The sequence below is a fragment of the Phaenicophaeus curvirostris genome, chromosome 5 (assembly GCF_032191515.1).
Source record: "Phaenicophaeus curvirostris isolate KB17595 chromosome 5, BPBGC_Pcur_1.0, whole genome shotgun sequence".
Classification (NCBI taxonomy): Eukaryota; Metazoa; Chordata; class Aves; order Cuculiformes; family Cuculidae; genus Phaenicophaeus; species Phaenicophaeus curvirostris.
In genome coordinates, this window is record NC_091396.1 from 41,544,947 (window position 1) to 41,570,228 (window position 25,282).

The window sequence follows — 25,282 nt, forward strand, 5'->3', positions numbered from 1 at the left end:
CCCCCTGCAAGGTTGTTGATCCTTACTTTTGCATAATTTTTCAAGTATTTAAGTATATAACATTCCTACACTGGAAGATTAAACAATATTCCATATTGCAGAAGTAAGAAACAAGTCAATTGCTACATTTAGCATTTTCAGACTGTATATGATTTAAAGAAATATCACAGGTGAATGAAGAAGTCGAGTTTGGAGTCTGGGTACCAGCGAGGCAGTTTTCTTGCTTGAATAGGAACTGCTACTTCCTATTTGACTTTGCAAAAGATGCATTTATGTTTAGAGGCCCACAATTATTACTGTCTAATATTCATATCATGATAGAAGCCAAAGTCTTAAGTCAATATTATTGACACAATACACTGCATTCTACCCAAACCTGAAAAAGATATGCTCTGTCCAACACTTAGGACTTCCTCCTGCCATGTGGCATAAGTAAAATGCAGCTTTCTAAAGCCTCACAGAACTGATGCTTTTCTAAACAGTTATCATATTTCCCTTTTTCTTAAGAGAACTCTGTTGAGATACTGTAAGCAACCCAGGGCTGGTAATCAACTCTCTGCAATGACGGGAGGTAGAGCAATGTGACCCATGGGGACTTTTGTGATGGGAAGGTGGCATTCTTCTCCAAGCAGTCTGCTGAGGAGGCTGCGCTTTTGGCATAGTGGGAAGAGAACGCATTCACACAGTGTCCTGGTTTATATCCCCTCCTCCTCACCCCACCCTGCATAGTAAATCTGAAATAGAATTGTCTGTAGAGAATTACGTAGATAGCACATGTTTGCTTACACAACGCTTACAGGTCTCCTATCCTCTAGCTCATAATTCTATTTAAGTAACAAACACTATTTAACGTTGCTAAATATTGCTCCATAGTTTTTTTCATTGCTAAAATCCGGTTTGTGGATACCTACTATTTAAAAAATCTAACTCACTAATTGCAAAATCTATAGAAAAGTCCTTACAACATCAAAGGCTCACTTGATCCTCGGAGCTGTTATAAATGAAAAACTGTCTCCGTTAAGAGCAAATAAGGCACTTAATGCACTGTTTCTGGCTGTGATGCTATTTTTCCTGTGGGTTTTGAAAATGACCTTCCTGTAAGCATCAAGGACTGTAACTTTTCAGATAAAGAAACTTGTTCTTGTTTTAAGTCTATGCCAGGTTCATTCCCCCATAGCCCACAGTTTTCAAAAGCAGAAGAAAAAGTAATCCAGAATTAAAAAAAATAAAAACCTCTCTGTTTCCAGAACGAAGTTACCCTGTCAGCTTGCCTTGGGCCTTAGGTGGAGAAGTGGAGATTAAAGAGTCAGTATTCCTTTTCATGTTTAGTCTGCCAGTTTTGTGAATGTAGAAAGAGTAGTTGTGGCTGCAGCTAAGTATCCAACTATGGTATTAAGCATGGCATTTTCATCCTGATACAGTAAATCAAAAATATTCTTATAAGTTTATCTCAGGGGTAATTCAGTATCAATACCACACAGTCATGGATAAAGGTATTTCAAGGAGAAGGGTGAATAGCACAGCAGATGTAACCTCAATATTTTCACCAATTATAAAGACCCTCTTTGTGAAGCTCTGTGAATATGTAAGATGATCTCATCATTTCCTATTTACTCAATACTTACCTGAATACGCAATATAGTGTAGCTTTTAAATGCATATGCACATGAGTAAAATGTCCTTTTGTAAGAGACTTTGCTAAAAGACTGCTTTTGATACACAATTTCTTCATCTCCTCTCCAAACTGAATTAAGCTACTTCCTTCTTTTAAAACACAGCTCACCATTTAGAAGGTTTGGCTTTGATTTCTCAGAACAGCCTTACAGGAAGAAACTATGTTCCTTTTTCTTTTTGTAACTATATTTCTGAAGACAAACTTCTACTGATTTATTTTGATTTTTCTAACAGAAATAGGTTCCTGCAAAGAACACTGACTGTTTTTTCTTCTTCCCCCTCTTTCATTCCACTGCTACAAGAATATTCTTGTGCACAAAGCTACCAAGGAAAACTGAAATCCCTCTGTTGGGAACTGTGTACATAGCAATATATTCATACGTTGAGAAATAAGTGAGTTTTTTTTTTTAGTTCTTAGCATGACATTCTGTTAATTTCTTGCATGCTAACCACTGAATTCAAATTTAATAACTAGGTAACATTTCAGCAAATTTTAGTCAAGTTTAGCATCCACCAACTTAGGAAATAAATGTCACCAGTTTTAAAACATTAACCCTCAGCTATTCCCTTTAAGTAAAGGGTTTATATATATGTATATATATAATTGTATTTGTCACCCTATTGTTAGTATGTAAGATTTGTTTCATTCTCCTGTTCACAGTTAAACTCATTGTAAAGATTGTTCATGACAGCTATTAAGCTGAAATCCAGTGTTTGAAAGATTAATCTGTATTTCCACACAATGCAGCTCAGTAACAAGACCTTTTTATTTTCTTTTAAATATGTAACTACCATTAACATTTTGGAGACTTGTGCATTGGTTAGCAGACAAAACTAAGCCTGTAAAAGAAATCATCTCCCTTGCTATTCCTATAAATGGACTGATACACCCAGTCTTGCATACCCCCATGTAACTTCAGACACAGAAGCTGTCCCACCAATGTGGTTACAAGTCTCACCTTCGCCCATACCGCCTTGCCTGTCAGGCTGGGTACTGCGTATAATACAAATAGAAATTTAAAACTCTTTGCATTTCTCGGTGTACAGAAATGTAGAGCTCAACCCTGATTTGCCTTAAGTGCAGTCTGAATAATTTCAGGACTTGGTCCACATGCCATTGCTTTTTCAGAAGTTTATGCTAAGCTGGAATGTGTTGCAAGTAACAAAATGTGACTTCATGTGCAGAACTGAAGGTGGACTAATTCTTTACTTTCATTCAGCAACTTTATTAAAGGACTCCCTATACTGGCAAACTGAATATCCTCAAAATGAAACTGGGCTTTATTCAGTAACACTAGTTTATCAATAAACCAGATAGATTTCACACCCTGATGTGTCCTAGCTGCTTGTTTTCTCAAAATTCTCAACTGATTTCTAAGTTTCAGCTTGGCAGTGCCAACAGTTGGAAAAATTAGAAAACATTTCAGTTTTTTTTCCATTTTTCATCACATTGAGAAATTTCTAGAGAAATTTCTTCCTGAACTGTAGTATGAGCTTTCAGAACTGGTTTGGTTGTACGTGTTGTGCTCTCAAAGGACATAAGAACCAGATTTAGCAGCACAGCACAGCTGGGCTGCTGGAGAATCTCTTTACAGAGAGAATTTTTATGTTGAATCGTAGGACTTCCTTCAGAGTGTGGTCCACAAAGCTCTCATATGAAACATGCTTTAGACAGATGCAGGAAGGAAAATCCTGTGTATGTGCTAATATATCTGAGTTGGCCAAATAGAGTTGGGTATTTGCAGGTAGATTAATTTTGTGGAAAGCTCATTTTCAAGACAGCATTTCAAATATTCTTTGGATATATAGTAATTTGGGAGCATGAATTCTGACTGTAGATGGTTTGCATGCAACTCTGATGCACTGAATTCTCTTTATTGAAAAAACAATCACCTTTTCCTTCAGAAATCACTTATAAGATTTTAATTTCACCCTTTTTTTCCGTAGTTCTGAAATGAATGCTCTGTTCAGCTCATGACAGACTTTTCCAGTGGTGCAAAAAAACAGTATAAAAGGTACTGAAGGAGGTAGGACTTGTTTAGGATGAAATGGACTGAAAGAGCTGGAGGATCTGGATCCTCACAGCTATCACTATGCCAAACAGCAGTGTGCTCTTCTGTCACTGGCTAGCGACTCACCTGGTACCTTGACTTTCAAATGTGCATGTGTGCAGTTGAGAGGATTCGTCCTTCAGTATTTGTATAGCATGGTAAACTCCTCAGGTGAAACCTGTTATAAAGAAGACAACATTATACTTAGTAGATAAAAGTACAGATAGATTTGTTGATCATTTCTGCATGAATCTGTAGGTGTTCAGGTTTTTAGAAAGAAGTGAGTATCACTCCAGATTTCCAGGCACATCAGTTTTGCTGTCAACTGTAAGCAGAGTATTTTGAATGTCCTATTTTTCTGTAACAGAAAAGTGTATTGTAATCAAAAGTTACAGCAGTGTTTTTCTTCTCTTGTTCTTCATAACTGATAAAGTGGGGCTAATCTGTGTGAGATTGTTTTCTAAAGTAGCATACAACATTGCTTTGACAGAAATGCTGGATAGTCAGTTGTTCATATTTTATCTTCATTCTGCTGTATAATGAGGTTTTGAAACCAATGAATTATCATAGCAGAATATTTAGAGCTTGGAATACAAAAGTAAAGATTTAGGGAAACTTACGGATCTCTGCTAGAAACAAGCAAAAGTTTGCTGAAAAACAGCAGGGCCCAGACCACAAGTTTGTTTATATTATAGGTGAACCTAATTTGCACTTTACATTCACTTTACATTGCACTTTTTGACATGCATTTTTTAATTCAGTAGTTGAAAAATTGGAGTGGGGATGGGGGGATCCCTCCAAGGTAAGAGTGTCTGTGTTTGTTTAGCTGCCCTTGTAAATATCCTTTTCTGTAGTTAATCTGTTGTACATGGATTTAGCTATAGATACATTCATAGATATAATTAGGGATATAGAAATTTGGTTAACTCAAAAGCTCCAAAGTGTCATTTGTCACATTTATGGTAGGAACTTTAACTGCCTTAAATACTTATTCTTTTCCAAAGTGACTTTTTTCTTTTCCCTCTACAAAAAAAAATAAAAATGTACTTCATGAAACTATTGTATATGAAGCACTTATTAGCCGTAATTAAATGGACAATATGAATTTACTATGTCTTTAGGACTCTGGCTTGTTCTGGTTTCGAGCAAGATGATTAATGCAAATACATATTACTTGAGATAACCATTTAGCAGCTAATTTAGCCAAATTTATTACAGCAGTTAGAGGTTTTTCATTTTAGCAGACGGAGACAAGGACATGACAAAAGCAGAAGGTGTATGTGAATGCACACTGCCCTCTAGTGTACAAAGCTTTATGGGATTAGTGAGAAATGCAGGAGAGGAAGTGCTCCAGTAACAAGAGTACCCCAGATTTTGTATAGTTTAGGTGTTCTTTAAAACTGTGCCAGTCCCTTCCACTGAAAGATTTATGTTTCATCCCATTCTCTTGACACGGGAGCATCACATGCAAACCAAATCCATTTCAACTTGGCGGTATTTTGGCTGAAGTACTACTTTTAACATCTGTATTTTTAAGCCTTCTTGCTGTGAGCATTTAATAACACCATTTCACGTTACTGATTGCTTTTACTTGTTTCTCTGTTTCCTAGCATATTTCAGACATCAGAGAGAGCTGTCACTGTTTGGCTCTAACCAAGCAATTCTGTTCCTCCCTTAGGCCTCTTTCTCAGTCTGTTGGTGGATTTACTTTGCTCTGGTAGAAAGTAAAGTCTCCCAAGACTTTCCCCCCACTGACCAGTGGAGATTTGGTTCATCTGAGAACTGTAAATTCTGTTTGACAAGATCAAAGAAACAGATGTATAAGTTCAGTGGTTGATATCGCCTGCAATAAGGAGAAATGATCAAAGCAGCAGGGGTAGAGTATCTTCCCAAACCTTTCAAATATCCAGAATCTCAAAGAGGTCTACCTAGGAGCTATGAATAAATCACATATAAATTTGCCTCTTTTTTTCTCTTTTCTTTTTTTTACAGTTTGACATTGAGTGCATTGAAAATGTCCACACAGCAATAAGTATTCTGTGAACCAAAGAGATTTGTAGTTCTTTTTACTTTTCTTCTTTCACTAGAGCTTCCAAAACCAGATTTAAATTATACTTTAAAAAGTGGTATAAAACATACATCTAGTCACACTGAAATTCAGATCCTGTTTGTCATCTCACTGGCATGCTGCATTAAACCTAAAGGAAGCCAAGTATCTTCTGCTTATACTTGTGGCATGTTGTACAATGAAGCTCATTTGACTGCAGTTCTAACATGCACTGTATCTTGCCTCTGTCTTGTTTGTATTTTTTTGCCAGTGCTGAATAAGGGTCAATGTGTAACAAAGTATTACCGTTGGATGCAGAAGAATGGAGGTTATATCTGGATACAGTCTAGTGCAACCATAGCTGTCAATGCCAAGAATGCAAGTGAGAAGAATATCATCTGGGTCAATTACCTTCTTAGGTAGGTCATCTCCTTACCTTCTAGGTAGGTCACTTCTTTCACTGGAACTGCTACCTCAGTTGCTTGCCCATGTTGGTGAGAGTTTTAGGGAAAAAAACAATTGCCTACTGGTAAAAGTTGAGGAGAAAATTTCATGTGAGAAATTTAACCTCAAAGCCATTTGGTTATATTTATTGAGTCATCTGTCATGTCTCAGTACACTGGAATATTCTTCATTTATTATGCTGCCTTAGTCTTCAGATAAACCCTCCTCCATTTATTGCATGCCCCCACTGCCTTGAAATCTACTCAACCTGAGCTAAAAGATGAAAATTATCCACACCAACTTTCAATAGCTGTGTTATAAATTCTGATGTGAAGTGTTGGGTACTGGTTTATTTGGTTATTTAAAATGCATGGAAGCAAACTTCTGGAGTGCTACAAAAATGTCTCTATGAAAAGTGTTTGCCAGTTCACTTCAGAGAGTTTTCTCAGGAGAAAGTCCTTGAATTGATATGCTGCTCCTGTAACCACCAGACTGTATTCACACTGAAAAATGCAAAATAGAATTTAAAAATAAAACTAGCAATTACAATTATTTTAAACAATTAGAACTATTTTAAACAGAAACCTTGAATGAAAGGCTCTTCCCTGAGAAATTCTTTTACCAAAGCCCAAGTATTTTTAAAGGACTGGTTTCTGAGTAACAGTCTCTGAGAGACAGTGAATTATAAACCTGACCTTTCTCATCAGAAAATTCTTTTCAACACATTCTTGTTTGTGAAAATATTCAATAAGATTGGGGGATTTTCTGTTTCCTTCTGGAGCAGAACAAACAAACAAATAAAATATGAAACCTGGAGATTGTCATGAAATGCGATTGTCATTTTCTGGCCTGTTCTCCTTTAAGTTGCTTGTCATGGTTTGTTACATTCCCTTTGATGCTTTGAGAGTTCAAACTGATGTCTAGGGGTTAGATTGTGACTTATTATGCCAAGTCCAGCGAGCCCTGAAGAGACTGTGCCTGCCTAAACTTGCACATTGAAATATTTTTGATTACCCTTTTGGGTTAGAGGAGGAAGCAACTCCTGGCAGGAGAGCATTGAGAGGTACTGTGGGAAACCTTCCACAGCAGTGGAGTGTTCACGGGGGCTTGCATGTTTCTGCCCTGCTATGATTGAACACAGCCTGTTCCGAATATATTCTTACCTTGCTACTTTTTTGTCCCTTTCAAGCAGTGCGTCTTCCTCAACTCTCCACCCAGAACTTAATTTTTCTGCTACTTTCCCTTCACCAGTCAATTAGAGAGAGATTAATTTCTCCACTAAATTTGTATTTTTAGTTTAGATCTCTCCTAGTTCTGGAATCCACAAAGGATCCAAATGTCCAAATAATATTTTAATGACAGATCAAGGCATAATTAGGCCTACTCTTAGCAGGAGTACTGGTCTGTATACATTTCCATGCATTAGAAAGTATGATTCAGCTGTCTGTAAAAGGATAGACTAATTATAGTGACAGGGAGGATTAATGCTGTTCTTGTTCTAGCAATTTGTTATTCACAGTGTGAAAGCCTCAAACATCTTTTGCTTGGAGGGGGCAAATTTGGGGACTGCCCTGGGATGTAACAGAAGAAAGTCATTTTGTCAGGACAAAACCATAAAGATTATAATCATAAGAAGGGCATTTTGATGTGCATTGTGTGAACTTTGAATTTGCACAGTAATCTGTAATAGGCTGAATATAGGCACAGTGTCATTGTGATAGCATGTCTGTCTACCCCAGTGCTGCCTCATATTGTTCTACACAGGACTGCAGATTTTCTGCTCTATCACCAGGCTGGAATTTGTTCTGCCTTGTTTATTTTCAACATTCCTATGCCACATATGTCTAACTGTGTCTGTTCCCCTGGCTTTGCACCAGTTTGGGAAAGGAACATGTTTTAAAAGGTACAAACCAAGAAAAAGCAGAGGAATGGGGGAAGGGGTCAGTTTCTCTGGTAGTGTAGCTTTTTTATATTGCAGTCATGTTCATTGCTAACAAGTCACAGGTGAGCAACACATGAGCAGATGAAGATATGATTATAATGGGTGTGTTGACAGTTCTTTATCCCTAACATATGCATCTTAACATGCACATGTGCATCTGTCATATAGTTAGAGTGGCTGCTTTCAGTTTCTCAATGATGTGGTGCATGTGTACAGTGTTTAAAAAATATATAATCTTTTTTATCTGTTTTTTTGGCCAAATTCTTTTAAGCAGTGATCATTTTCTCTAGCCCTAACTGAGCACCTTCTTACTAACTTTATGTATGGTCTGCTTGATTAAAGTGTGGAAAACAGGAACATTGAGGGAAACAGGTATTGAAAGGGCTCTGGCAAGGTTGATGGAGAACATTGTTATAGTAATAATTCTAATAGATGTTGCCAGTGGGATAGAAACAGACTGGAAAAGTTAAAACACCCTTTCTGCCCTTCCAGGCACAGTAATGGGATCAGAATTGAGATATTTTGTTGTTGGATGATTACACAGTGTAGCTTTACTGTTAAATATCGCAAAAGCCATGGTGTCCCACTTCAGTAAGAATGCTTTGATAGTTCTAAAACTTCACTAGAATCAAACAAGTTTTAGTACCTGGTCAATATAAGTATTTCACAGCAGTATTAAAATAAACCTTCATAAAGTCCCTGCTGTGATGCTCTGAGGACCTGAAAGTATATGTTTCTGTGTTTGCTCTGCTATTCGTCCTATTTATGTTCTTTGTTCCTCAACTTTGATATGAAAAGAGGAAAAAACAATTGTGCTTATATTTGTAGCAAACCAATTGTGCTTATATTTGGTCTCTCCTCTTCAGTAACCCAGAGTACAAGGACACTCCAATGGATATTGCACAACTTCCTCATCTGCCAGAGAAAACCTCAGAATCCTCAGAGACCTCTGACTCTGAATCAGATTCAAAGGACAACTCAGGTAACACACACAGTGTGCCTTTACACTCACAAAAGGTTCATATCATGAGAGCCACATGGATGGCTTCCCAGTTGCTTTTACTTCTCAATCATTGTTCCATTATAAAAACAAAATGAAGCAAAACAAAAAAACCCTGTAAAATTAAATTGAAAAACACTAGCAAAATCTTGTAATGACCTCAGCATTTCCACAGTATCTGTTTCCTCAATATTTCTTGCCACTCTGTGCACATATACTTGCCTACTCTGCACTGAACTAAGTATTTGACTTCCCAGCTAAGCATCATGAGCATGTATCGTGCCTTGTGCAGAGGACCTGGAATTGTAACTGGTTAATATAATTCTAGTTCCTGTCTGTCCAGAATAGGCATATGTTCTGAAGATAAGTCTCTACTGTCAATCTTTATGACCCTTTTTCCTGTATAAATACATTTTTAAGAGTCTCACTAGGGGGCAGTAAAGATTGAAAAATTTGAGGGGTTTCATGGGTTAAAAGAATTATATTTTATTAGAAGATATGGGTTCAAACACTTGTTTCTAAGCTCTTTGAGTCTGAGACTTCAGCTGTTTTTTAAAAGCTAAATGTACTTGTCAAACTTAATGTGTAAATTAATCTTACAGATGGTCCAGTGCACAGATGGTTCACATATTCCCCATTAGCTTTAAAAGTGGTTACCAAGGCACAGGTATCAATCGTCTGTCTTTGAAGGAGCATAGTTTCTGGTGGCCCAAGAACTAAGGGTGTACGAAATAGTATCTCATATATATATATATATATTTATATGTCTGTACTCTCATGTCTATCATAACAACCAAAAATTATATGGAAAAAAAATGGATCACAGTGACATAAATCAAGCAAAAGCAAGAAGATAATCAGGGTTTAATATTATATTATATGATATGACTATTCTCTTTGATCTTTTGCCTATATTTGTTCCCCTTTGACAGCTTGGTTGGATGGTTTAAATCAACATTGGGCACATATATAGGCTTATTGTCCACCATAACTGGGAATCTCTTCTCTTAGTCAAGCATTGGAACAGGTTGCTCAGGGGAGTGATGGAGTCACTATCCCTGGAGGTTTTTAAGAGACATGTAGATGTGGCACTTTGGGACAATGTTTAGTAGGCATGGTGGTATTGGGCTGATGGTTGGACTTGATGGTCTTAGAGGTCTTCTCCAACTTTAAGGATTCTATGATTCACCCATTCCCAGTGCTCCTTGTACACTATCTTGTACACTGTTCCTAAACAGCAAAGTAACACACAGGTGGAGAACAGTTTGCATTTTCCATGTACAGTGAAAGATTCTCCAGGTGAGAAGTGCATGTGAATTCATGACTCCTAAGGCTGATGCAGAACAAGAGAGTGTTCTTCAAAAGTGCACAGATGTGTGCATCTCAGAAGGAGATGCTTGGGAGTTTTGGAAGATAGCAGAGACAAGGGATTGTTTCTTACAAAAAATTGAACAGAAATGCCATATGACCTGAAATCAGAACAACAGCTTGGATGAAACCAAGAAGTTCAGTTCATGCTCTGATAACGTTCCAGGCAAATTTTGTGCAGCTTTAGACTACCTCTCCCTAAGACCACTCTTGACCAGTTAGAAACCATGGCCTTACAAGAAAGCATCTTCAGGGAAAAAAAACCCAAAAAATTGTAGGAGTAATTCAGCCCGAGGTGGAACAAAAATGGATGAAATTTAGGGGTTTGTGCCTGCTACTTTGCTTCTGTGGGTGTTATTTTTCAAAAAAAAGAGGGTGTCTTTTCTGCTGGTGACTCAAGCAAAAGTCCCAGTAAGCGACTTGTGAATTGCATTGCCCTGAATCCTCAGGCAGGTTCCTTGTCAAGCCAAGCTTCTCCAGCGCTTCTGGGAAATTGTTTGGTATTGACATGGCTCCAGGAGTAACCAGTCCTTGGAGAAAACTGACCCTTCCCCTCTCCCATTAAAATGAGTGTATTGAAAAGGGTAGTACTTGGCTCTGATGAGTGAAAAAACATCTTTTATTTCCCAACAAAAGATTTTTGGCTGGTTTGTAAAACACGGATTCTCCTGAAGCCTTTCATGACCCTTTCAAACAGAGTATGATAATGGAGAGTATTCATTCTCAAAGCTGCTTTGCTTGTCTGAGTCCAGTGGGGCAGAGTATTTATCGCGTCCGTATTAGCATTAGGTAAAAATCTAAAACACAACTAAATGAATTCAGGCAGGAAGAGTGACAGCTGCTCAGTGCTGTAACTGGGATATTTTCAGTGGTCCTTGGATGACTTGGATCATTCGAGAGTTTAATTCACTGCCTGAAATGCTTTTCGTGGGGTTTTTTTATTTATTTATATATTTCCTTTCAAGGGAACATAAGAAGACAGTCTAGCAACACAACAGAAATATTATAACTGGTTTATCCCTCAGATTTATATGGGTATGACCCAATTCTCCTCTCACACAGGAGGAAATTAGCAGTAATTCCACTTAAGTCAGAGATACTATGCCACTTTGAAAGTGGCAATGGTGAGAGAAAAATGAGATGAGAGGACTAGAATCTTCATAAGTAAGTAGTGCTACACCTGCCCAGTGTAGGAGAACATTGATGTGAAAGAACAATCACCATAACGTAACAGTCATAATAGGATTGTACACCAACTTCTCTTTGGGTGACACAGATACAATGCTGATATGTGCACAGTTGTCAAGTCCAGTGAGCAGATAAAGAGGCCCCACTCAATCAAGGTGGAGGCCATATAGCATAGGCTTTTAGTGCATTAACAGTCCTGAGCCAGAAAGATTCATGGTGATCAAACCTCTCCCAACACAACATTGCAAAAAATGGTAACTCTACAGGAGGGAATGCATATTCCCTAACAAGTTTAGAGCAATCAAAGCTCATTGATAGGTAGAAATTTGGACTTGGGTTATAATATTAAGTTCTTGCTGCTAATGATTTGTTTCACTTTCCTTTTGCTTCAGAGGACAATGAGAACTCAAAGTCAGATGAGAAAGGAAACCAGTCAGAAAACAGTGAAGACCCTGAATCTGACAGGAAAAAGTCAGGAAATCAGTCGGATAATGAAATGAACTGTAATGATGATGGGAACAGCTCCAGCAACCAGGACAGCAGGGACAGTGATGACAGCTTTGAAAACTCTGACTTCGAGAATCAAAAGGCCCCTGAGGACAGTTTTGGCACTCTTGGCTCTATGCAGATCAAGGTGGAGCGCTATGTTGAAAGTGAGTCAGACTTGCGGTTGCAGAACTGTGAATCACTGACTTCGGACAGTGCCAAGGACTCAGACAGTGCAGGGGAAGTAAACGGCCAGTCTTCCAGCAAACATCAAAAGAGGAAGAAGAGGAGAAAAAAGCAAAAGGGAGGCAGCATGACCCGGAGAAGGCTGTCAAGCACTTCAAGTCCAAATGGACTTGACTCAGCTTTGGTGGACCAGCCGCAGCTGCTCTCGTCACCAAACAGTGCCTCAGTGCTCAAAATTAAAACAGAAATCTCAGAACCTATCAATTTTGATAATGATAGCAGTATTTGGAATTATCCACCCAACAGGGAAATCTCAAGGAATGAATCACCCTACAGTATGACCAAGCCCCCCAGCTCCGAGCACTTCCCTTCCCCCCAAGCCAGCAGTAGTTTACATGTCTCCATTCCAGACTCCGTTCTCACCCCACCGGGGACTGAAAATACTGCCAGCCGTAAAACTCAGTTCAGCACCTCATCCAGCTCGGCCTTGGCTCCTGTGTCCTCTGACCCTTTGTCACCCCCACTTTCAGCATCTCCAAGGGACAAACATCCAGGAGGTCCCACAGCTTCCAACTCTTTGTTGTACACTGGGGATCTGGAAGCCCTTCAGAGGTTACAAGCAGGCAATGTGGTGCTTCCTTTGGTTCACAGGGTAACAGGAACCCTTGCTGCAACCAGCACTGCTGCTCAGAGGGTCTACACCACTGGCACTATTCGGTATGCTCCAGCTGAAGTTACCTTAGCCATGCAGGGCAACCTCCTTCCCAACACCCATGCTGTTAACTTTGTTGATGTTAACAGCCCCAGCTTTGGGCTGGATCCTAAAACACCGATGGAAATGCTCTACCACCACGTTCACCGACTCAATATGTCGGGACCGTTTGGAAGTGCTGTGAGCGGGGCTAGTCTGACCCAAATGCCTGCAGGGAATGTGTTCACAACTGCCGAAGGACTTTTTTCCACTCTTCCATTTCCTGTGTACAGCAATGGCATTCACACTACACAGACTCTGGAACGGAAAGAGGATTGAAATATGACCACATACTGTGTTCAGTGTTATACTCTGAGGCATAGACTGTGTTTTAATTTAGATCTTTAATTCTAGCACTTTGAATTTGAGCAGGTCAGCTTATTCTCTCAATATAATGGTCCCCATTTCATTCCCCTTCTCTTTAACTTGACTTATTCTTTAATGTAAAGATATTTTTTTATTTTTGCCTTCAGAGAGTCGAAGTACCAGTTGCCTGCCATTTTGTCTTCTTCTAAGATGTGTGTTTTTTCCTTTGCATCTTTATTAAGATGCCTTTAATATGTGTATGCCTCTGCCATAGAATACTCAGTGTTGTGGTAAAGAGATTTTAAAGACAACCATTGGTTTTACTTCAAAATGATCTTGATATGATCAAGATCAAAAGAAACAAGCATAAACAATTTGCCCTGTTTGACTAAGTCAAATGATAGGGGGGTTTTGTTCCTAATTCCTTTAAAAATAGGGGATAGTATTTTAGAATTTTATGCAGAGTTTAATTCTCTTTTTATGGTTAAGATTTTCTTACTTGCACATAAAATAATTTGGGTTCTTAAAAAGTTAATTTCTGGCCTGTGATTAGAATGTTAAAAAGTTGGACTAAATGTTAATTACTGAAACTTTAACTTAATTTCTAAAACCATGGTGCTATCATTTATTAATCTGTAATGTCTTCATACAATATGCAGCTTGTGGGCTGGGTTTTTTGGAAAGAATGTGTTCTGTACTGGTTTATAGTCAGGTGCTGCAGTCTCCTTGGTTAGTTAAGACAAAAGCCCTCATTAACATTTGCTGCAGGACTTAAAATTTTTTACCTCCAAACTAACAAGCATAGCCTCACATCAAATTTAAATGGGTCAGGAAGCCTTTTTCAAAAAGTGCTTAAAAAGAAAAAAAAATCAATGTAATTGACGCAAGGAGCAGTTTCTTAGGTGCATATTGTTTTGCTTTATTTTTTTTCTCAGTGTAACTGAGGCTAATTTTACAACATCAAGTAACACTTCAGAGTAAAAAAAGAAAACAAAAGAACTATTTAACATGTTTTGTTTTGTTTTTCATTAATATTATAGAGGGAAGGTTGTAAATTTCTTTTTGTTCTTTGATTTGCTTATTTTTTGTTGTTTTTTTCCTTATTTCTAGTGTTGAAACCAATATGTTTTAAAACTAAAGAATGGGTTAATAAGCTTGAAATAGATAACTACAACTGAAAACTGCACATTAAGTAAAAGAAAAGAAATCTCCTATTTTGTCTTTGTTGCCAGAAATCACAGTGTAGTGTCAAACACTCCAAATGACTGTCAAATATAAATTCTTCTTCCACTCCATCTTTGGCAGCTGTTTGTTAAGGCATCTAATAACAGATGTGAGAACTGTAATGTGTACAATGTGTAAGTGTCCTTGGCTGTCAGTCCCATTGCAGTTTCAATGTGTGTTACTATATGCAGTATATACTAAGCTAATGTAGTTGTTTTGTCCTTTGTCTTCTCTGTGCTTTATCTCTAGTCCGGAGTGGTAAAGTCCCATTCCTGCAGTCCTAGTGAACCAGTGATTCTTGGGGGTTAGTGGTTTTTGTGTGGTGGCCTTCCTCTGTAATGTCACCTTATGCTGCTTCCACTGTCTGTAAACCTTTTAATTTCTGCTGTTGCTTTGCTGTTGTGTATTCTCAAACCTCTCTCTCCCCCCCTTCCTCTCTCTCCCCTCTCCACATTTTTTCCCCCCTCTTTCTCTCGCTTTCTTGTTCTCTCTTCTTCACTCTCAGAGATAAAAGACTCTTAACTAGCTCAAGGTTAATGGAGCCATTTTTCCCACAGAGGAATTCTGGGTATGACTTACTCTTCCAGTGTACCCCACAATGCACTACAGAGTAATGCTCAGATATATTAAGCAAATTGATGCCATGTAGCCTCAGTTGTTAACATTCCCAGAGTCCCTTGTGCTTGAAATGTAAGCAGAGGGTGCATTTCTTTGGTCTTCTCCCAGGTAGGCTGGTGGAGTAATACGTAGAGCAATTACCAGTGAGATGGGAAATGCTTTCAAAGGTCAACAAGCATTGTTCATAAAGGAAACTGAGCTTAGAATTGTCATATATATTTGCTTATGTGTGCAATGCTAATATATTAACTCAGCTGTCCTTTGAATTTTTGATCACTCACTGCATCGACTCAATTCCTGCAGTAGCTTTGAATTTGAGAAGTAGGTCCAAGACACAGCGGAAAATAGTGAAAAAGGATTGGACACCACAAATTTAATTGACAAGCTTTTAAAGGTTCCATTGGAAGGTTTGAAGTAGGTCTAAAAAAAGGTGAGAAAGCTGATTAGGAAATTCAAAGTTTAATTTTGGAAGCTCTACTCTAGCTATGGAACAATCAAAGGAGTGCACCTATCAGCTACAAAGAACAGCTAGACAGCTGTTGTTGTTTTGGGTTTTTTTTATAAATGTTTCTGTGTTGTGTCAAAATGATTTCTGGTGATTTAAACTAACAGATAATCACAGCTGCTGTCTAAATCCATAGTGTTTAAAATTACAAAATGAAAAAAAAACTTCATTACCTGTGAAGACTGTGTCTGTGTTTTTAACTATTTCTTGTACAAATATATGAAATCTTTTATGAGGAGACTGGTGCCAAGTAGCTGAATAACGGGGAAAGGGATTCTGTTCGTATAAATCTTAGCAGTGTTACCAACTCTACAATATAAAAAAAATTAAAATGTTAAAAAGTGACAGCTATGGTACATTTATTTTGTGTTAAGCTAACCGGATCTAACTTCTTGAGTGCCTGGCTTATTTGAAACATTTTTTTCATTGATCATTGATAATGCTGCAAATCAGAAATGTACATACTTCATTTACAACAGGGTTCTTTTTATACTTTTGTAGATTCTCATACATGTCATACATGGTTGTCTTTATGTAACTTAATTTTTTTCATCCCGCAGGTGCCATTTTCATAATAAACTTCTCTTGGATTTGTTACTATCTGGCATCATTTCTTTTACATATAACCATCCTGACTAATGAATGCTGGTAGTATTTGTTTGAGCAGGTATTTTTTAATTGTTTTGTTTAAAAAAAATAACCAAAAAAAACAAGAAAAAATAACCAAAATCAAAGAGGATAAAGCTAGATTTTATTAACGCTTGTGAAATGAAGGAAAGAAACTGTCAAGATGTAGGTTAAGAATGCTAATCCAAATACTACAACAAACTTGCCACCATCCTAAATTCTCAGCTACCCCAACTCATTGTCATATTGAGCATTTTTATGCACATTATCAAAGCTGAATAATGATCCTGCAACATTAACCACTACAGAAAGTGTACATTTTTTCTTGATTAATGCACACTGGAAAAAGTCAGCTTTTGTACATTAATCATTTAAAATGCACTTTTATATTTTCATTTTTGTACTCTACAATGTTACAGTGAAAATCTTCTGTCATATTATATTCTACCTAGGCTGCTGATTCTGTTAAATGTGTGCTTTCTTTCCCCAGACTGGCAAAAGTTGTTGGTTTCCTGTGGCTAGACTTTCTGCCTTACAAACTGAGGACAGAAACATTTACCAGTGTAAAGTAGACAAGGCAAAATGCCTTAGCCTCACAAATGAAGGGGGGAAAAAAGTCAAATACAGTTTTGGTTGCAAAGATATCCACACATGGTGGTTGACCCTAAAAAGGGAACAGCCATTGGTGATTATGCCTGCACAAGTTTGAAAAAAGGCCTAGAGTACGTGTGTTTGGTCTCTGCTATGCAAATCAAGGAGAAGCTATGCTACAGGAGATGCTACCCCAGGTACCTGTCGCTGTATGCTGACTGGCAGTGGCTACTGTGTGCATGAGGAGGGGCTGGGTTGTGGCAGGGGAGGGGAAAAAATTCCTTCTTACCAACCTCTCACACGGTCTCTGGTTTTCTCTTTCATTTGTTGGCCTTCTTTATCATGCCTCCCCCAGCTGCGACAAGAATTTCCAGATTCCATATTTTATTTTGTTATTGTGAGTACATAATCTCTAAGAATGCAGATTTTGGGCATGTAAAATCAAGACAATGCTGCTCATAACCAAAATCTATAAGCAACTTTGGATGCCCAAATCTTTTCTCCTCTGTATGTCCACTTAGAAATTAAAACTATTGAGCTAGTCATTCTGGATCAGATCTTGATTGCCTTATTAAAGCCGAGTAAAACTGTCTAATCAGTTGCATGGTTTTCAGCAAAAGATACAATCAGCTGAAGTAAAAGCATCTGAATCTGGCTTGCTGGGGTGATTAAAAAAAAACCACACAAAAAAAATGTACGCACAGTTTCAGCTCAGTGAGCCAGCCCAATGACCTAATAGCCTGGTCTGGCTTGTTGAGTGTCTGAGCAATTCCCACTTCCCAGACTCAAAGCAGTGAGTTTGATATGTCTCCAACTTGCAGGGGGTAGAAAGAAGCAGAGGTTAGCAGTACTGCTTTCAGCTCTGCTTACATGTTCCAGTTGGCAATGTATCTTGTTTATGAGGTAGCTAAGGGTACGGATGCCAACTGAGAGGAAAATGGAATTTAAATGGAGATTGGAACAATGACCAGAATAATGCTTAATGGAAGAATAACATGCCTGTTCCAAATAAGTGTTAACCAATATTAACTAAAGCCACTAATCCCAAGAAGGAGCTTGAGGAGGGCATTTCCAAGCTCTTATAAAGGCTTTTTAAATCTCAACCATACTGCCTATACATTGCATCAGAGGAAAGGCTTGACGGTCAAAGTGAATAGGCTGCTTTAAGACTTCCAGTTGAATGAGAAAGTTTGTGTAGTAAAAAGAACGATGGAAAGGCTGTTTCATAGAAGTTTTTTGTAGTGATGCTGTTGCATTGGCGTAGCTCTGGGGAATGGATTGTGTAAATTATTATTTGTAGCAATTTTAAGAAACCAAACCAACTATTTGAAAGGATTGGATCTTTTCAAAGGAGTTCCTTGGGCTTGGTCTAGTTGCTATTTTTGTAATATTTGGAGGAAAACCTGTTCGCCATGCAGAAAGTTGGGCAAGTTTTGTCAACACATTTCACAAAAGAACATTTCCTGAAACAACTGATATCAGTAACTGCAACCTCTGGAAAGTTTGTTCCTGAACCACTTGTTTTGCAAGGTGATGATGTATGCAGGCATCTAAGAGCCACCATGAGAGTTGCAAGGGGGAAAGGCTCTTTCAGAGCACCACAACTCTGAGAAGTTACAGTGATGGAAAAATGTTTCAGGACTACTTGAATAACCAGCACTGACAGCTTACACTGGTGCTGCTACAAGGTGGGGATGTCACTGGAATAACTATGATGCTCCTACAGCACATTTATTCTTATGATTCTTGGAATTAGGTTAGTTTAAATGTGTCAGTCCTTTCAGAGCTATTTGCATAGTATTCTTCCTTCTTGCCATTGTAATTTCTTTATTTTCATTTTAGGGCTGGGGGAGGAGGGTGGAAAGGCTACATGTGCATTGTCACCTAATTTAATGAACCATCATCTATCCAATGAATTTACTGAGGAGCCTACAGAAATGTGAAAAAGTAGGATTCCATCAGAGCCCCAGGTAAGATCAAACTATTTGTAAAACATGCACATGCATGCACACAGACACACAAATCTGCTACCTCTGAAATTCAGTTGGGCTGAGCATGGTAGTACCTATGAACACATGCATAAGAAAGCATAAGAAAGGTCCTTTCTTCCACTCTTCCACCTATTCCTTCATCCTTTCATCAAAAGGAGTGACAACCGGAAGCTGTTATTCTCCCTCTCAACATGAGTAGAGTTGATACAGTTTATGAGCAGGTATATTTTACTGGCTGAAATACAATCACAGTGATTCCTCCAATAGCTTTGAAATTTCCAAATAGCACTCAAGACCCAATTTTCATAAAACGTATCCAATCACATCAACATTTCTTTCAAAGAGGATCTTTCTGAAAGCAGTAGGACTCTAGACAAGTGAAGGATGCTGAGTTTTGCTTTTAATTGACCCAAATCAGGATGCTTATTCTCCACCATGATTTTATTCAGAATCTTAAATTCAGCAGGAGAGCCTACAAAAGCAGCTTTCATTTCCATAATCACCATGAGATGGGTGTTTTGGCAAAACCAATGCCCAGAGTAGTCCAGAATTATTTCATATGATTAGCCACATTTCTAGAAGTATCCCACTCCAGAAGTAAAACCAGAGAACTTAGTGACTCCAGCCCAAAGCTATTCAAATGAAGTCAATAATTATGAATTTGATTACATTTGTATGAAGTTAAAAATCTTTTCCATCTTGTAGGAGTTGTGTAGACTAGATGGCATGCAGAAAATAAGGGATCTTTTAGTAGACAGCCACAGCACAATGAGTGCTGACTTAATGCCCAGGTGAAAAGATCATCAGGACCCAGTAGAGGCTTACGAGAAGTCAGTGGGAGAAGGTTTGCATTGCTGCTTTACAGAGAGAGGACTTTATTGCCCAGTACTTTGCCTCTAATTACCTTTCACTGACTCTAGAGAGATGGAAAATACTGAGATTACCTTTCCCATTGCAAGTTTTCCTGAGAAAAAGATTCCTCGTCTTGTTTGTAATAAAAGGGAATATAATATTTTCTTGCAAAGGGAAGAGAATCAGATTTTCCTCTTGCTTTAAAAGCATTCACAGATTTATAGCGGAAATGACAGGAACAGGATGTATTAACTGTATGACCCCAGCAGAACGAGTCTACACCCTTGATTGATTTAAAAGTTTATGTGTCCTCTGAATAGCCACAAAGGGTCAAGTTTTGGTCCTGCTCAAATCAATGAGAGCTTGACTAATGACTAATGGCTTCAGGAACAGGACCAAAGTTTTGAGCCAATACTCATAACCAATTAGAAAGAGTACGTAGCACGAAACACAGACAAATGAGTCAGGCTAATTGGTACAGTGCATCAGGTTTTCTTTCTAATCCTATATCAGACCACTCACATGCTAAGAGAGCAGCTATCTTTTGTTTAATTTAAAAGTTTCCTCCAGTCTTTCCCAGTCTTCTCAGACTGCACATTCTTATCCTTCCAAAGATCCCTGCCTTTAAAACAAGTGGGGAGTCAGAGGCACAGGTAGGACTGGGAAGATTCTGCCTTCTTGCACATGCCCGGTGGGATTTGGCTTGGCTGCTTAGGTCTTTAATTAGAAAGTAAAGGACTCTGAGGTAGAAAATCTGCTGGACATTGAAGCTCACGTATTCTTGAACTACGAGCAGTGCTATCTGGTGGCAGCACCAATATCACCAATATTTCCCAGACCCTTTCTGAATATCATCTGAGAGATAGGAAAGTTCAGCACATTGTAAGGAGGTTAGTATTCACCGAAACCAGTTTTCAATTTCTGTTCAGTACTGTGAACCTCTGAGGCCCCTTAGCATCCTTTGCAGTCTCTCCTGTACCTTAGAATTTAATTTCTTTTTTCTAGCCAGTCTTCTGCTTTATTACAGTATGTAAGATAGCATCTTGCAGACTAGTGACAAAAGTGGATTTCAGCTCAGGAAGTCCAATCTCCTTAGGTTACAGCAAATGGAAACAACAAGAATTCTCCAAGATTCACTTTCAGCTGAAAACACACCCTAAATGCTAATGGTTCATCCCCCTAGCAAGGACACAGGGATCTTGGAATTTGCAAGGTAAAATCACTTTCTGAGAATATGCCTCCTACTTATTGCTCATTGGCATTTCAAACAAGCTCTGATTTTTGCTCTCTTTCTCACTTAAAAGGAAAGGTCTCTGCTGTTCAGTATATATCATTTCATGGGTCTGGCTTGGCCCCTTTCTGTTCCTAAATGACATTCTTCACGCAGTGTTACTTGAAGTTTCCAGATGCATGTTGACGTGATCATTTGCTTCCCATGAGGCTAATGAGGCTATAACCTTTGTGGGTTTTGTATGGCATATTTTTTTCTTTCTTCCACCACCTTTGGTTTTGGACTTGCCCGTTGTTTTTAGCTGCACGGTGTCTTCAAACACATAGCCCTGGGTGCATAGTACTTCCCCAGTGTGATCTATAACTATTACTGCCACTTCCTGGCCCTTGTTACCAAGCCAATTTTATATCCAATTGAGTATTTTACCATCAGTCCCACACTTGCTAACCTTATAAATTAATCTGTTATGTGGCACTGTATTGAGAGCCTTTTCAAGTCCAAGTAAATTATGTCTCCTCCTTCACCCCTGTCCACTCTCATTGTCACTTCCTTACAGAAATGAATCAAGATTGTTAAGCATGACCTCCCTTTTGTAAATTCGTGCTGACTATCTCTAACCAATCTATATTAGATTGATATTAAATCAGGACACAGACTCATAGGGGGCCTGCTATATAAATGCAACCTAAGGTTGCTCTGTGTGGTGATGAGAGATGGGAATCTCTGGTACACTGAAGTTAACAGTACCAGATCTGATGATTTGCCAATAACTTATCGGTGGCCAGAACCCTACCCAGCGTCACAACCAGAACTCCTCCACAGAAAAAGAAAAGAAAAAAAACCCTTTTATCTTCATTTGCCTAGCATGTTTCTGTTGCAGAAGAGCTGTATCTATATTGCCTAAGGTCCATGTCAAAAGGCAGTATAAACATTTTCTTCTTGTACAAGCACAACCAGAGGACACCAAGAGAGTCTCTTGGTCTGTGCTGGCCAAGGTGCTGGAAAGCATTGATACGATGTCAACTGCAACAATTTCCCCAATATCCCATTAAGACATTTGGGATCTTGGTTCCCCTGAACCATGTGCATGCCCTGAATACCTGTCACTACTGACTGATGCCAGAGAAGCAACTTTTTCTGTGGAGACTAACAATAACAAGAGGCAGGCTCAGGGACTGCAAGGTACAGCTGAGGTGTATCCCACAATGTATCCCCTTGCTTGCTTGCTAGGGTATGAAGATAGCAGCCTCCACAAGCAGGGTAATAAGAGAAGCTTTCAGCAGTGCATCCTGCCAGCAGTTTTAGGTGTATTTTCCTAGATTATCTTCTCTGTGACTGGAAATATCTTGTTTGGCAGGGGGTAAATTGATCCCAATAATCTCTCTTCAGATTGTTTGACAACATATACATCAAGTACACTGAGATCCAAAGGAGATCAAAGACATACCTTGGAAAACTAATCTTTGGCCTCCTGCCTCATAGCACACCCAAGGTGTAGGTGGGGAGCCTTCTAATCTACATCTTGTGGAGGCTTATTACTTATAACCTACATATAAATGTCTGGTTCCCTTGCACCTTCAAATCAGAAATGCAGTAGTCCGTGTACAGTGGGAGAGTTGTTGTTCTGGGAGTGTTCAGCCCAGTCAGCGCTGCTGCAGGACTTAGATATTCTGGCCAACATCCACCAAAACAAAGGAAAGGGGATCCCAGACCAGTTTGGCTTCCTTTCAAGGCCTTGACCCTGTAACAGCCAGAACAGACATGCTTAGAAATATAACTTGCCAAAACAGTAGGTCAATACAGAGAAATATAGCTTAAAGATGAGGGTTATGAAGGTATAACGAAATAGCTGGAGCAAGTCTTCCCTGTTTGGAAGAAAAGACTCCTCATATGCTTTATGATGAAAGAATTCTGAAGAGGAAGTATAACTATCATGTATTTCTTAGTCAGAAAAGCAGAAAAGAGAAGAAAATAAATTGGAGCAGTGTTCAAGTTGCCAGAGTTATCACAGTTAGTATCTGCAGCTAAAACGTGTAGTATTGTCTTTGGCATAAAGATACATCACAACTCTAGAGAGTCCCAGAGTCAAAGAAATATGGTTTAATAGCAAGTGCATAATATAACATTGTACATTGAATACAAGCTGCTAAGTTTAAGGAATCAGCTATTAGATAGGCATATACCCTAGAAACTTCCTTCAGACAGCAAGTTATATACCACACTCTTCAAGGAGAAATTGTGTAGATGTTTTTCTGAACAAATCTGATCATGGGTGACAGGTCAGATGATGGTAACATCCATTCTGACTGCAAGACCACATTGAAACAGTGACCTTGCTGACACTACTAAGATACCTGCTTTATAAGTGTGCAATTTGTAGAGTTAAGGATTAGACAAATTAGGAATAATAAAAAATGAACAGAAAATGTGAAATAGTTCAGCAGCAAAATTATTTGTCATGACTATAAGTTTCTATCTATGATTTCCAGTATATTTTTGTGAGCAAACAGTGACATTTTCTGAATGATCAGGAGTGTCTTTTCATTATTATGTTGGCTTTATGTTCTCGTGCAGCAGGTGAGTTGTACTTACAGGAATCGGTAGTGTACTTCAGAGAAAGCATCCATGGGAGGAGAGGGTGGAAACTGACATTTGAGATAGGGGATACTCTTTAAATTCAGCATTAGATGCCTACAGGGCATCTGCCTTCTCTGGTTTTTGGCTGGTGGCTCAAGCATACACCAAAACTGAACTGGCTCCCTACAATGAGCATGGGCTCATACCAGCCAGACAGCTCAAGCACCGTGCGGCAGAGTCACAGCAAGGCAGCAGGGGACATGGAACCCGCAGACCTGCCTCACTGTCAGCCACCAAGCTCTGCACGCCGTCCTTCCTCTTAGGCCATTCCTGGCTGGCAATGTCAGGGATATACTGACACGGATGGGTATAGGCACAGCACAGAATATCTAAAGACATGTGGGGCCATCTAAATTAAAATCAAGTTGCTTAGAATATTAAAACTCATAATCAGAAAGCACACGATGAAAACAATCTTCCCAAACCTCACAAATACAAACATCATCAATGTCTCGCTATCAGACTCAAGAAAAAGAATACAAAGCTCAAAAATTCTTCCATTGCTTTACTGGCATGGTGCTGAGGTGTGTATCATACCAAATATACACCACTTCAGGTTCATGGTGGTGCAATGAGACACGGACTTTGTCACCTAGCTGTGCATCTATTTCCATTACTTAAATTCATCTTACAATAAAAACAGGAGTTTTTTTCAAACTAAATTAAGGTTCTACAATATCCTAGACCGCTACTTGGGCAATGAGCACAAATTTTCCTTCTACATAAATACTCTCTGCAAAAACAACCACTTCTGCAGATGTAAAGATATCTCCCTGGAGTCCACACAAGTCCCTTGAGAACACGACATCCCAAATGTCGCCTTTGAGAGAGTCTTGCTTCAGCTTAAAATTTTCTTCCCTGCTAGTTTGGCCAGGTCAAAAAGAAGAAAAAACTTTCAAGAGAGAGATGACTAAATGGATCACAGAAAACAGTCCCTTCTAATTAACTAGAAGTCTCACAATAGCACTTAGTAGCACTACTCAGTAATGATACTGCTACTATTAGCAGTAGTAGTTATCAAGATAAACTCAAATTACTGCTGGATATTCCTGTGCTTATGATAGTACAGTTTACTAGGAACATTTACATTCACTTCCTTGACCCTGTGCTTGCTTGTACTCTTTATTGGTCATTGATAGACTCATTTTTTCATTTGTGTACAAGATTATACGCTGCCAGAAGTTAGCAAAGTAGGCAATTTGGAGGCTTTATTTTGGAATATTATTTTGCTGTTGACCTTCTAATGCTATCATTTGATTACTGCATATGACACCAGTATTTAATACTCTTGTCTAGGCTGAAAGATGAAATTCAAGGCACAAATCAGTAGCTACCCAAGGACTTGATCCCCACGAAGACAACCTGCCTTTTCAAGCCATGTCCAAACTAACAACACCTAAAGAAATCTATACAAGCAAGTGGGGAAGGAGGTGGGGGTGGGGCTGTGGGGGAAGGGGGAGGCGTGTGTGTCATCATGTTAGGTCACTGGTTCTTAATATAATTTGCTACAGTGGGAACTTACCAACCTTGTAAGGAACGCGCAAGAAGTTTTCCTTTAGTTGT

The 25,282-nt window shown here is 38.7% G+C and overlaps 1 protein-coding gene across 4 annotated transcripts in view; it reads left to right on the forward strand.

The window, feature by feature from the left end:
• NPAS3 (neuronal PAS domain protein 3) overlaps positions 1 to 16,440 on the forward strand; it is a 617,745-nt gene extending 601,305 nt beyond the window's left edge. For 2 of the 4 annotated variants that reach the window (XM_069858439.1, XM_069858441.1), the window contains 3 exons: positions 6,044 to 6,191; positions 9,025 to 9,140; positions 12,107 to 16,439. In XM_069858439.1, the coding sequence (XP_069714540.1) occupies positions 6,044 to 6,191; positions 9,025 to 9,140; positions 12,107 to 13,416 (1,574 nt within the window). In that variant the 3' untranslated portion in view covers positions 13,417 to 16,439. Of the gene's footprint in view, positions 1 to 6,043; positions 6,192 to 9,024; positions 9,141 to 12,106 lie in introns of all 4 variants that reach the window. The other 2 variants (XM_069858438.1, XM_069858442.1) reach the window with 2 other exon arrangements.
• Positions 16,441 to 25,282: the final 8,842 nt, after the last annotated feature.